General features: G+C 39.4%; 1 protein-coding gene across 6 annotated transcripts in view; it reads right to left on the reverse strand.

Annotated features, from left to right (window-relative positions):
* The window catches only part of TCEANC2 (transcription elongation factor A N-terminal and central domain containing 2), an 87,365-nt gene that overhangs the window by 73,547 nt on the left and 865 nt on the right, over positions 1–12,953 (reverse strand). For 4 of the 6 annotated variants that reach the window (XR_012511264.1, XR_012511263.1, XR_006723710.2 and 1 more), the window contains exons 1-2: positions 12,708–12,892; positions 11,969–12,112 (exon numbers count right to left, since the gene is read on the reverse strand). Coding sequence is in view for 3 of the 6 variants with exons in the window: in XM_010951749.3 (XP_010950051.1) it covers positions 11,969–12,070 (102 nt within the window). In the remaining 3 variants the exon portion in view is untranslated. Of the gene's footprint in view, positions 1–11,968; positions 12,113–12,707; positions 12,893–12,953 lie in introns of those variants that run through there. The other 2 variants (XM_010951750.3, XM_045514280.2) reach the window with 2 other exon arrangements.

Raw genomic sequence — 12,953 nt, forward strand, 5'->3', positions numbered from 1 at the left:
TTTGCTTTGGTCTCTGACACTCCTAGGTTCAAAACTGGGAAAAGAAGAGCAGAAAGGGACAGGAAAAGTCTTATTTTTGGTTGTGATGCTACGCTAATCAGGTTTCAGTGCTCTCTAGACTTGGCAGACATTTAAAAGCTGACTTTCATGAGGTGCTTCTGTGGCTCCATGGAGAGCTCCCATGGCTCAGCGCTCACCTGCGGTTCCCACAGCACTGGCAAGGCCCATTCCAGCAGCCACTCACAGCCCACCCTAACCTGCCTCCGGTTTCCCACCACCTGCTTCATACAGACTCTCTGTCGCCCAAATCTTCACCCTGAAAAACTCTGAGTGGTTCCCAATGTAGCCCCTTCTTCCTGAGACATAAGATGTCCCTTTTCTTTTCAGGCACAGGTCTGGTCTCTGTGTCCACCAACTCCAGGAACTGAGGTCAAGTTCTCCAAGTGAAAATACCACAGCCCTCCCACTTTATCCAAAGGAATTCTCTCTCCTCTCTTCCTTTAACTTCTACTCTCTTTATTGCCTAAGGCAGGTGATGGGTTCAGGACTGCAAAACTGCTCTTCATGCACTGGCCTCACAAGTTCTGCGTAGATAGTCTAGAATCACATTTGGGAACACCATGTTATACTTACTGCTTTGTTCTCAGCCTTCAGAAGCATTAGCTAAAATTGAAGCAGAGTCCTTTTTTACAATCTGTTACCATGTAGAATAGTATTAGCGTTATATGGTATGAAAAATAAACAAATGAAGCCAGGTAGGGGATATTTTCAGTAGGAAGGTGTGAATTTATCATTCTGCAACTTGCTTTTTTCACTCGATATATTTTTCTTGATTTATCCAGACTGAAACATATAAACCCAGCTAATCCATTTTAATAGTACTGGAGAGTGTTCCATTATGTTTAAATACAAATGCCTCAGAATTTTAAAATGTTTTCCCTTAGGAATATTTAGGGATTTTCCCCCTCATATTTTTCCTATTATAAGCATTGCTTCGATGAACTGCTGCCTATTATATATTCACATGTCTTCCATCCCTTTGCTTTCAACTTTTCTGGGTCATTATGCATTAATAGCCTATGGCTGCTTTATTTTGCTCCCCTTCCCCACCCAATCTGAGAATCTCTCTTTTAATAGGCATGTTTAATCCATTTGCATTTATTATGATTACTGATATACTGGACATACTTTCTCTTTGCTTTTTTTCCTTTCTCATCTTTTAACAGCCTGAGTTTTCCTTAATCTCGTTTTTCTTTATGGTTTGGAAGTTATATATTCTATCATTTTAGTGTTTGCCCCTACAATTGTTAAGATACATACTCAGTGAAATCTATACCAGTACCCTCCTCACAAGTCTCTATTTTAGAAACCCCTATTAGAAACCCCATGACCCCTTTGCCTGTCCTTCAAATCTCTTAACCTTTCTGTCATATTTCTCTCTCTTTCTCTGGATGCATTTTAAGTGATTTCTTCTAACTTCCAATTCAGTATTTCTCTCTGTAGCTATGGCTTATTCACTTTTAACTTGTTGAATGTGTTTGTCAACAAATATGCTTTTTCATTGGACAAATGGACAGATTGTTTTTGTTTTTTCCTCTAAATCTGCCTGTTTTCTTTTCGTACTATCCTGTTCTTCTATTATTGTTTCTATTCCTTTATCTCTGTGAACATTTTAGACATATTTAAGGTCTCTTTCAGACTGTTCTCTTATCTCCACTTTTTGGGGTAGAAATTCTATTACTTAAATCTGGTCATTCTCCCTCCTGGTAATCTATTTTCTCATAGAGTTTTATAACTTTTGACCACAAATTCATCTTTAATGGAGACCATTTTCCATGGGAGTCCTGTGTACTCTTAAGTTGTGAGTTGTCTTAACAGAGAAATCTCACCTTTGCCTTTGCCAACGCCTTTGGATTTCTCTGATTCTGGGCCAGTTTTTATGTTAATTTTTCAGCTTTGCAGGTGGTATGAATACTCACACACACACACACACACACACACACACACACACACACACGCACAGTAATAAGTGTGAGATTCTAATTTATTACTGTCAACTCTTTTTCCACCCAAACCCTGAGATGATTACAATCTTCATGCTGACTCCTTGGACTAGGGTATGGAATTTTTCTAGTTCATTTTTCACAAACATGGTAGCCCTGTGTTGACTCCCAACTTCACGTGGCGGGTATTAGCCTAAGGCCTTATCTGTCATCCCCATATTGGCCCCAAAACCCCAGCCCCTAAACACTAGCTTCCGTAGAACTATGTACAAGCATATCTCATTTTATTGTGTTTCATTTTATTGCACTTTGCAGATACTGCATTTTTTAAAGTATAGTTGATTTACAATGTTGTGTTAGTTTCTGGTGTACAGTATAGTGATGAAGTTTTATATATACGTATATAGATATACTTTTTCATTACAGCTATTACAAGTTATTAAATATAGCTCCCTGTGCTATACAGCAGGACTTCGTTGTTTATCTATTCTGTATATAGTGTTACCTGCTGATCCCAAACTTCTAATTTATCCCCCCACAACTTTTGCCTTTGATAACTATAAGTTTGTTTTCTATGTCTGTGAATCCCTTTCTGTTTTGTAAATAAGTTCATTTGGGTCATTTTTTTTTAGATTCTACATATAAGTCATATCATATGGTATTTGTCTTTCTCTGACTTACTTCACTTAGTATGATAACCTCTAGATCCATCCATGTTGCTGCAAATGGCATAATTTCATTCTTTATGGCTGAATGGTATTCCATCGTGTGTGTGTATGTGTGTGTATATATATACCACAACTTCTTTATTTAATTATCTGTCAATAGACATTAAGGTTGCTTCCATATCTTGGCCATTATAAGTAGTGCTGCTGTGAATATTGGGGTGCATGTATCTTTTCGAATTAGAATACATTCTCTAGATACATGCCCAGGAGTAGGATTGCTGGGTCATATGGTAATTCTATTTTTAGCTTTTTAAGTAACCTCCATACTGTTTTCCCTAGGGCTGCACCAAACTACCTTCCCATCAACAGTGTAGGAGGGTTCCCTTTTCTCCATACCCTCTCCAGCATTTTTTTGTGGACTTTTTAACGATGGCCATTCTGGCTGGTGTGAGGTGATATCTCATTGTAGTTTTGATTTGCATTTCCCTAATAATTAACAATATTGAGCATTTTTTCATGTCCCTAAGGGCTGTCTGTATGTCTTCACTGGAGAAATGTCTGTTTAGGTCTTCTGCTCATTTTTGATTGGGTTGTTTTTTGTTATTGAGTTGTATGAGCTATTTGTATGTTCTGGGGGTTAAGCTTTGTCGGTCACATTGTTTGCAAATAACTTCTCCCAGTCCATAGGATGTCTTTTCATTTTGTTTATAGTTTCCTTTGGTGCAAAGATACTGCTTTCTTCTTTTTTTTTTTTTTTTTTTTCAAACAAATCAAAGGTTTGTGGCAACCCTACAGATGCCATTTTTCCAACATCATTTGCTTACTTCATGTCTCTATGTCACATTTTGGTAATTCCTGTAATATTTCAAACTTTTTCCAATATTATTATATTTGTTATGATCTGTGATCAAGTGTTCTTTGATGTTACTATTGTAATTGTTTTTGGGTGCCATAAACCATGCCCATATAAGACAGTAACCTTTACTGATAAATGTTCTGACTGCTCCACCATCTCTTTCCATCTCTTTCCATCTCCTTGGGCCTCCCTTTTCCCTGAGACCCAACAATATTGAAATTAGGTCAATTAACATCCCTACAATGGCCCCTAAGTGTTCAAATGAAAGGAAGAGGAGCATGTCTCTCATTTTAAATCAAAAGCTAGACATGATTAAGCTTAGTAAGGCAGGCAAGTCAAAAGCCAAGATAGGCCAAAAGCTGGGTGTCTTGTACCAAACAGTTAGCCAAGTCATAAATGCAAAGGAAAAGATCCTGAGGGAAATTAAAAGTGCTACTCCAGTGAACACACAAATGATAAGAAAGCAAAACAGCCTTACTGCTACACGGAGAAGTTTTAGTGGTCTGCATCAGTCAAACTAATTACAACATTCCCTTATGCCAAAGCCTGATCTAGATCAAGGCCCTAACTCTCTTCACTACTGTGAAGGCTGAGAGAGGTAAGGAAACTGCAGAAGAAAAGTCTGAAGCTAGCAGAGGTTGGTTCATGAGGTTTAGGGGAAGACACCATTTCCATAACAGAAAAGTGCAAGATAAAACAGCAAGTGCTGATGTAGACGTTATAGCGAGTTATTCAGAAGATCTAACTAAGATAATTAATGAAGGTGGCTACACTAAACAACAGATTTTCAATGTAGATGAGACAGCCTCATATTGGTAGAAGATGATACCAAGGCTTGCATAGCTAGAGAGAAGTCAATGCCTGGCTTCAAAGCTTCAAAGGACTGACTGATTCTCTTGCTGAGGCTAATGCAAATGGTAACTTTAAGCTGAAGCCAATGCTCATTTATCATTTTAAAAATCCTAGGGCCCTTAATAATCATGAGAAATCTACTCTGTCTGGGCTCTACACGTTGAACAACAAAGCCTGAATGACAGCACATTTGTTTACAACATGGTTTACTGAATACTTGAGACCTACTGTTTAGATAAAAGATTCCTTTCAAAATATCACTGCATATTGACAATACACCTGGTCACCCAAGAGCTCTGATGGAAATGTACAGTGAGATTAATGCTGTTTTCATGCCTGCTGACACAACATCCATCCTGCTGCCCATAGGTCAAGGAGTAATTTTGACCTTCAAGTCCTGGAAATAGTTTTCTAGGATACATACATCTAGAAATACATTAGCGATACATTTCATAAGGCTATAGCTGCCATAGATAGTGATTCCTCTGATGGCAAAGTAAACTGAAAACATTCTGGAAAGAATTCATCATTCTAGATACAATTAAGAACATTCATGATTCATGGGAAAGTCAAAATATCAACATTAACCAGAGTCTGGAAGAAGTTAATTCCAACTCTCATGGATGACTTTAAGGAGTTCAAGGCTTCAGCAAAGGAAGTAACTGCAGATGTGGAAGAAAGTACAAAAGAACTAGAATTAGAAGTGGAGCCTGAGGATGTGACTGAATTGCTGTAATCTCATGATTAAATGGATAAGGAGTTACTTCTTATGGATGAGCAAAGAGAGAGGTTCCTTGAGATGGAATCTACTCCTGGTGAAGATGCTGTGAAGACTGTTGGAATTATAATGAAGGATTTAGATTACATAAACTTAGTTGATAAAGCAGTCGCAGAGTTTGGTAGGATTGACTGATTTTGAAAAAAGTTCTCCTGTGAGTAAAATGCTATCAAACAGCACTTCACACTACAGAGAAATCATTCATGAAAGAAAGGATCAATCCATGGGGCAAACTTCACTGTCTTATTTTAAGAAAATGCCACAGACACCCCTACCTCCAGCAACCACTACCCTGATCAGTCAGCAATCATCAACGTGGAGGCAAGACCCTTCGCTAGCAAAAAGATTACAACTCTCTGAAGGCTCAGATGATGGTTAGCATTTTTTAGCAATGAAGAATTTTTTAATTAAGATACATACATTTTTATGTCTATAAATAATGCTATTGTATACTTAATAGACTATAGTATAGTGTAAACACTTTTATATACACTGGGAAACCAAATAATTTGCTTTATTGCAGTGGTCTGGAACCAAACCTGCAATTATCTCCAAGGTATGTCTGTATCTTCAGCTCCCACTTACTGCTCTGGGTTTTCATTTCTTCTTTCTTCCTGGCACCTGAACGTTTATCTTTCTTGTTTTCGAGCTCAGCTCTGTATCGGAGACTTTTTATCCAGCATTTCTACATGGCTGGACTGAAGTTCAGGGGTCTATATCAGATCATTCCAGCATATGGTACTATATGAGCCATCCTTACTTCCTGAAATTCACTGTCTTAGCAAGAGTTGGATTCATTTAGAATTTAAACTTCGGGCAGTCACAATTCAGGTAACATAATTTTAAACTCACCTTAACTTTGTTATTTTTTGTGTGTGTTGAATATGACACTAAAGAGTTTTAAAGAAAATCAGAAAAACAAAAAAGGTCTACTTGTAGGGTTATAAGTAAACTATGTAGGGGGGAGGGTACAGCTCAGTGGTAAAGTGTGTGCCTAGCATGTACGGGTCCTGGGTTCAATCATCAGTACCTTCATTAAATAAATAAATGGCATAAAAGGTCCTATATGACTTGGCTTCTGATATCCTTTTCAGCCTCACCATTGGCTCAACATATACCAAACTATTTGAAGCTGCCTAAATGAATCACAGCATTTCACACCCTCTGCCTGGGATGCTCTTTCTTTGCCTCAACCACATGACAAACACCTATTTATTTTTAAAGATTCTTCAAGTATCACCTCCTGTATGAAGCCTTTCTAGCCTCTCTCCAATCACATTTGGCCAGATTCCCTCTTGAGTCCCTCTGTAATCTGCATAGACTTCAATTATCACATCTGTGCTTTCTGCAAAAGGTCATCAACAAGGCTGTCTTCTTCACTAGACTATGAACAACTTGAGGGCCAGAACAATTTCTTGTCTCTCTATCTGCAGTGCACAGCAAGTATAATTGTACAAAGCTATTTCTACCCTTGAGGACTAAGTACAGTACAGTCCTCAAACATGAAATGTTAGGGCAAAAACAGAAAAATAAAGCAGTCAGTTCCAGAGCAGAAGAATTCCATATACATACAAAGAATGTTTCCTTAATTCTGTCCAAATATGGGCCCCAAAACAGATATTTCAAGTTCTTCTCTGAATTATTTAGAGGAAAAAGGGAAGTGGACACAAAATACCAAAAGGGAAGCTACTATGAGTGATTGGAACAGTTATTGCCAAAAAAAGGGGGTGCTCTCCAAAATACCATCTGGTCTTACAGTTGTGGACGGCTGCGATATCAGGTTTGATAAAACCAATTAGGGAAGATGATTCACTTATAAGCAATAACATGGGCACCATTCCATGGGTGGGGGCAGGAGCAACATATTGGCCAGTCAATCCTACAAAGGCAGGAAAGATTTATAGAGCATTCTTAAGTGCAGAATCTAAAATAATCAGCATATTTCAGAATCCTCTAATTTAAAAAAATCTTCTATCGCAACAATCAACAGAAGAAATCACTTTCCCTTAGGGAGTAAGAAGAGATTAACCAAATTAACCTTTACTATTTAAACGTACGCTATATGAGCTCTACTGAGTATCACTTTTATTGAATGTGATAAGGCTATGGCAAAATTACTTGTAATATGCTGATAACAAAAGTACAATGGTCCTAATATTCCAAGATTTTTATACTTCCTTCACTGGCATTCAGAAACCTCCACTTTTTTTAGTTCACCCTATAGGGGACAGACTGTGGAATTCAAATCCCAACTCTGCCACTGATAGCTTCATGACCTTCAACAAGCTACTTAATCTTTATGTGCCTTATATTCTTCATAAAATATAAATGATAAAAGCATCCATTTTACAGAGTTATTATTAGAATTTAAACAGTTAATATATATAAAGCACTTAGCATAATGCCTGGCTGATAGGAATGGGCTCAATAAATGTAACTATAATCATTATTATTACTATCATCATCACCATCACATCATCATCATCATTCTCAGCTCTAGTTTCACTACACAAGGCTCTCTTTTTCCATACATGAAAATAGGAAACTATCTATTAGTTTTTATTATGTGCCAAAGACAATGCATTTATTTATTTAGCCCTCATAACAACCCTGCAGGTTAGATACTGTTATTTCTTATGTTACTGATGAGGAAATTGAAGCTTGAACATTCAGCAGATTCTTGGCATTAAAATACGATGCTGGTGTGTGGGAATAGTCACTTAGCAGAAAGTGGACCTATTTAACTCTCCAGAATTCACATTAAATTCAACTTGTTTTTAATTTGTCATTGTGTACACAGGAAAGTAGGTGTGTGTGCATGCATAAAAGAAAGAGAACAGCAAGTATCATGTACTGAATGGTTATAAGGCACTGCTTCCCTCTGCCCAGCCAGATCTTCCCGTCCCCTTTAAGGTGCTCTGACCACTGAAACAGATGCTGAGCTCTCTCCTAACTTTTAACCCTTATTGTCTAAACAACAATTTTGTAATGGAGCACATATAATTTTGCATCATTATTAATTTCTTATGATATGATCCCCTAATAGGAAGTCCTATGAGGGCTCATACTTTGATTTTAAATTTCTCTTATGTTCCCTAGAGCACCTAGCATAGTACTAAGCATAAAGTTGTTTCACAGTAACATTTGTAGAATAGTTTACGATCCAAATCCAGCAAGGGCATCACCAAATAATGATTATTATTTGTTCAATAAATTTGGGGGGGGGGGATGGGAAGGGACAGACTGGGAGTTCAAAATTTGTAGATACTGACAGGCATATGTAGAATAGATAAACAAGATTATACTGTATAGCACAGGGAAATATATACAAGATCTTGCGGTAGCTCACAGTGAAAAAGAATGTGACAACGAAAACATGTATGTTCATGTACAACTCAAAAATTGTGCTCTACACTGGAAATCGACACAACATTGTAAACTGACTAACTCAATTAAAAACAAAAGTTAAAATAAATAAATAAATAAATATTTACATACAATGTAGCAGGTACTATGTTAGGTCTTGGAGCAGAATAAGAACTACAGTCCCAGTCCTGACAGTTCATAATAGACTGGAGAAACAACAGGTAATCAGATAATTACAATACAGTAAGGTAAGTGCTACAACAGATATTTGAATCAAGTGCTAAAAGAGTACTGAAGAAGGAGAGATTAATTCTCCACAAAAGACCCAGAAAGCATTTCAATATTCACTTATTTAACAAAAATTTATTGACCACTTAATATGTGCCAACCACTGTGACAGGTCCAAAGGTAGAGAGGTAAATAAAATGTCCAAGGTCCCTGTACTTATAAAACTTACAAGATTCACTTGAGTGGCTTGACAAAGAATAGGAATTCACTCTGCAAAAGATGCAGGAAAGGGGACCAGCATCAAGTCAAAGCCCTGGAGACATGAAAGAGAAGAACTTACACAGAGAACAGCAAGAAATGGGGTGTGGCTGGAATGCATTACTGTGGGTGGGAAGCTACAAGAGCTGAGGTGAGATGGGCAGGACAGAAAGGGTCCCATATGCCATGCCAAGGCTTTTAGTTTTAGTTCATTTGGTCATTCAGAAAAATGTACCATGGCCTTCTATATGCCAAGCCCCATGCCAGGTACTGGGGCCACAAAATCAATACAACATTGTCTTTCAAGAAGCTGAGTGAGCAGGACACAGCCATGTAAGGGAACACATTATATAGCACTAGTAAGTGTAATGATGGGGCAAGTGAAGATACAGGGATGGCTTGGAGAAGGGAGTGGTTAGATTGGCTCTGTATCTGGGGGAAAGAGGGTGGTCAGGAAAGGCCTCATAGTAGGGGACTCTTGGCTAGGTGATAAAAACAAAGAGGATTTCATAAAGTAGCTGATAACAGCAAACACTTGCACAGTACTTAGTATTTGCCAGGCTCTGTTCCAAGCACTTTACATATAGTGACTCACTCAAACTTCATAACTACCTTATAAAATAGGTATTATTATTAATCCCACTTTACAGATGAAGTACGACACAGAGAGGTTAACTTGCCCAAGATCACACAAGTAGGAAGCAGCAGAGCTGGGAATTTAACACAGGCAGTTTGGCTCCAGAGTCTGTGTTCTCAATTACTATACTATATTGCCTGCAAGACAAGAGAAAAAGGCCATTCCAGGCAAGCAAGACAGCATATGCAAAGGTACAGGGGTATGAAAGAGCACAACATCTTTGGGAAATTGTGAGTAGTTGACATTGGATGGAATATGAATAAGGAGTAGCATGGGATGGGCAGTCAGGTGTCAGGTCACAAAAGGCCTCGGGTGCCATGTAAAGAAACCAACAGGTAATTTGAAACAACTGAGGGAAGTGGTTTCCTCAGGCAGGGAGGTGACCTGAGTAAATTCTTTCTTTTTTTAAGACTTGTTTCTGTGGCTTAAGTGTGGAGGTTGGAATGACAGGGGATGCCAAGGGCAGGGAGACAAGTTAACAGACCTTGGCACTGCACTAAATGAGAAATAACAAGATTTTGAATTTAAAGTAGGAGATGTAAGGGCAAAAAGGATTTTTAGGAGATAGAATTGAAAACTGGACATACAAGAAAAGAATTAAGGAACCAGTTACTTGGTATATGGATATAAAAGTAAATACAGGAGAATACAACACAGGTTTGGAAGAAAAGCTACTGCATTTAAGGAGAATGTTATTCCATGTCTATTGTTTTTTCTGATTCCATAATATTCACATGACTTATTCTCATCACCACACATAGTTACTCTCAACTGGGGCTGACAAGGGGACATCGAAGGCAGAAGCGGGTACATATTACACCAGGAGGTATATTAGAATCTGGGTATTTGTATGTGATTGTATACGTAGTTCAATTACTACTATCCTCTTTTTCTTCCAGACAGTCTGGTACCACAATCCTGCCCACCACCACTCCTCACTGAGAATCACGACTGTGTACAATTATCCATAGATATCTGACAAAACAGTTAGAAAACCTGGATGTGTTCCAGGAAGTCACAAAACTGCAAGACTAGGAAAGATTTTAAAGATCATCTAGAGTTCAGTAGGCCTCAAACCAAGGGCGGCCTGTAAATATGTGAGGGCATTTTTGGTTATCACAATGGGAGCTGCTATTGGCATTTAGTGTCTGAGGGCCAGCAACGTTAAACTCTGTACAACTCACAGGACAGTTCCAAATGATGAAGAACTATCTTGCCCCAAATGACTAGTGTTCCTTTGAAGAAACACTGATACAGTTCAAGCCCCACATTTTCTAAATGAGGACAAAGTGAGATCCCAGAGAAGGAAATGACTTGCTAGAGGTCACCCAGCTGCCCAGTAGGGCCTAGAACCCAGGGCTTCTGTTTATACTCCCCTTCGCTGCTTCCTGACCTGGGTCTGGTAAGCCTGCGGCACATCCAGAAGAGAAGTCCAACCGAGTACGTAAGTCAAGTACTCAGAAGGCCACCCTGCTATTACAGTCTTTTGCACATTTTCTCTAGCCCCAGATTCCACTCTCACCTTCATAGATCTAGGCTGGAGGTGCAAGTTTGGCAGCCATCAGCATGGGAAACCTTAAGATGAATAAGATCACCCTGGACAAATACAAAAAAAGTGACAGAGCTCTGGGGACCATGAACATTAGGAGTCTAGTGGAGAAAGAGGAACCAATAAAGGGAACTGAAAAAAGGAAAAGTCAGTAATGCAGGAAAAGAGGTTCAAGAAGACAAAGTGAACTAATTACAGGCAGTTTTTTGTTTGGTTTTAGAGAATAATTACCATGAATTGGGTACGTCTATTCTTTGATTCATTGTTGGTTGTCTATTGTCTATCTATTCCTTGCCTCTTCCTTGCAGACGGAAACCAGACAGTTTGAGGTTGCAACAAGTTCATTTAAACAATCTCTTTTCCAGTTCGTTAGCTGTAGCTGTGAAGGCCACGTGATACAGTTCTGGCCAATAAGCTATGAGGGTACAGTACCATTACCTACCCTTACTGAGTTTGTACAGGGTACACAGAATCATATTTGGTACTTTAACATTCCATTTAATAGGCAAGAAAATTCTGCAAAATAACAACTTAGGGGGTTTATCCTATCAGCTAGCAAAACATATCACAAAGCCAAAGTAATTAGAAAGGTGTAATGAAAGTGTGGGAATTGATAAACAGGATATGGAGGAAACAAATTAAGAATGGTCAGGAACACTTTAAGAAAGAAGTACAGTAAGAAATAACTCAGGTCTTCTATAGTACAATTCCTCCAGACCTCCTTGCCATCATAGTCCTTCGGACATTTTCTCCATCCCCAGATCCCCTCTCACCTTCAGAGATTCAATTGTGGCCTGCTTGTAAATCTTTCCTCCAGGACCTTTCTTCTGAGGACTATTCTGGATTCTGGGCGTTCGAATGACGAATTTATCCATTGTTAGGGGACTCCAACTACTTTCACGTGTTTGCACCGAGTTCTGCTCAAGAAAGAGGGCAGATTCTAAAACGTCATTAAAACTTCTGCAATGTGTATTCCCTAAAGTGACCCAATTGGGTTCTATACACTCTGGAAACATTCCTGAATTGTTAGGACTCTTAGGTGGAATTTACAGGAAGATTTTTCCCTTGAAAAAGAAATATCTTCCTAAAAACTGAAACTATACAAAATGATCGGTCTACTTCCTGAATCAGGAGGTCCTTAGCTTTCCGAAGTGCACGCTGTGGAAGGGATTCCAATACTGGGCCAGGCATTGAACCTGGTGACTTCTAAAGCTTGTTTGGTTGGATTGCGGCAGCGTTAGAGGTCACCTGGGTTCAATGAAGCTCTCTTAAACAACTACCCCACCATGGCCACAACCCTAAGAGTTCCCCTAGTAACCAGCAACCAAGAACCTCCTCCAGATCTCAGCAGGGTCTTCACAACAACCAGTCTGCTCGGTGGTCAAAGGACCCTAACCACGACTGTCGTGCTCTGGATCCCCGAGCAAAGGGAAGCACCATCTTCCCCTGCCCTCAGCACTCAGCAACCCAGGGAGAGGAAGCTTACTAACAATGGTGTCATGGGAGACCCACCAGGAAAAGCAGCCCGGCCAGCAGCTGGGGCCTCTCCAGAACGCACCCTCTGAGGACCCAAGCCTGGACCTTGGGGATCAGAACTAAACAGAGGCTTCCTTCCGGGACGGTAGTTTTTCGGAAGAGGTTCAACTCCTCAGCAGAGCTCCGGAGCCAACTGAGGTGGGGGGTGGGGGGGGTGGAGAAGTAAACCACATCCCCCAGGATGCACCGCGAAGGAGCGAGCTTCTGCGCGCCCAGAGCGGC

This window comes from Camelus bactrianus, chromosome 13 (genome assembly GCF_048773025.1).
Source record: "Camelus bactrianus isolate YW-2024 breed Bactrian camel chromosome 13, ASM4877302v1, whole genome shotgun sequence".
Lineage (NCBI taxonomy): Eukaryota > Metazoa > Chordata > Mammalia > Artiodactyla > Camelidae > Camelus > Camelus bactrianus.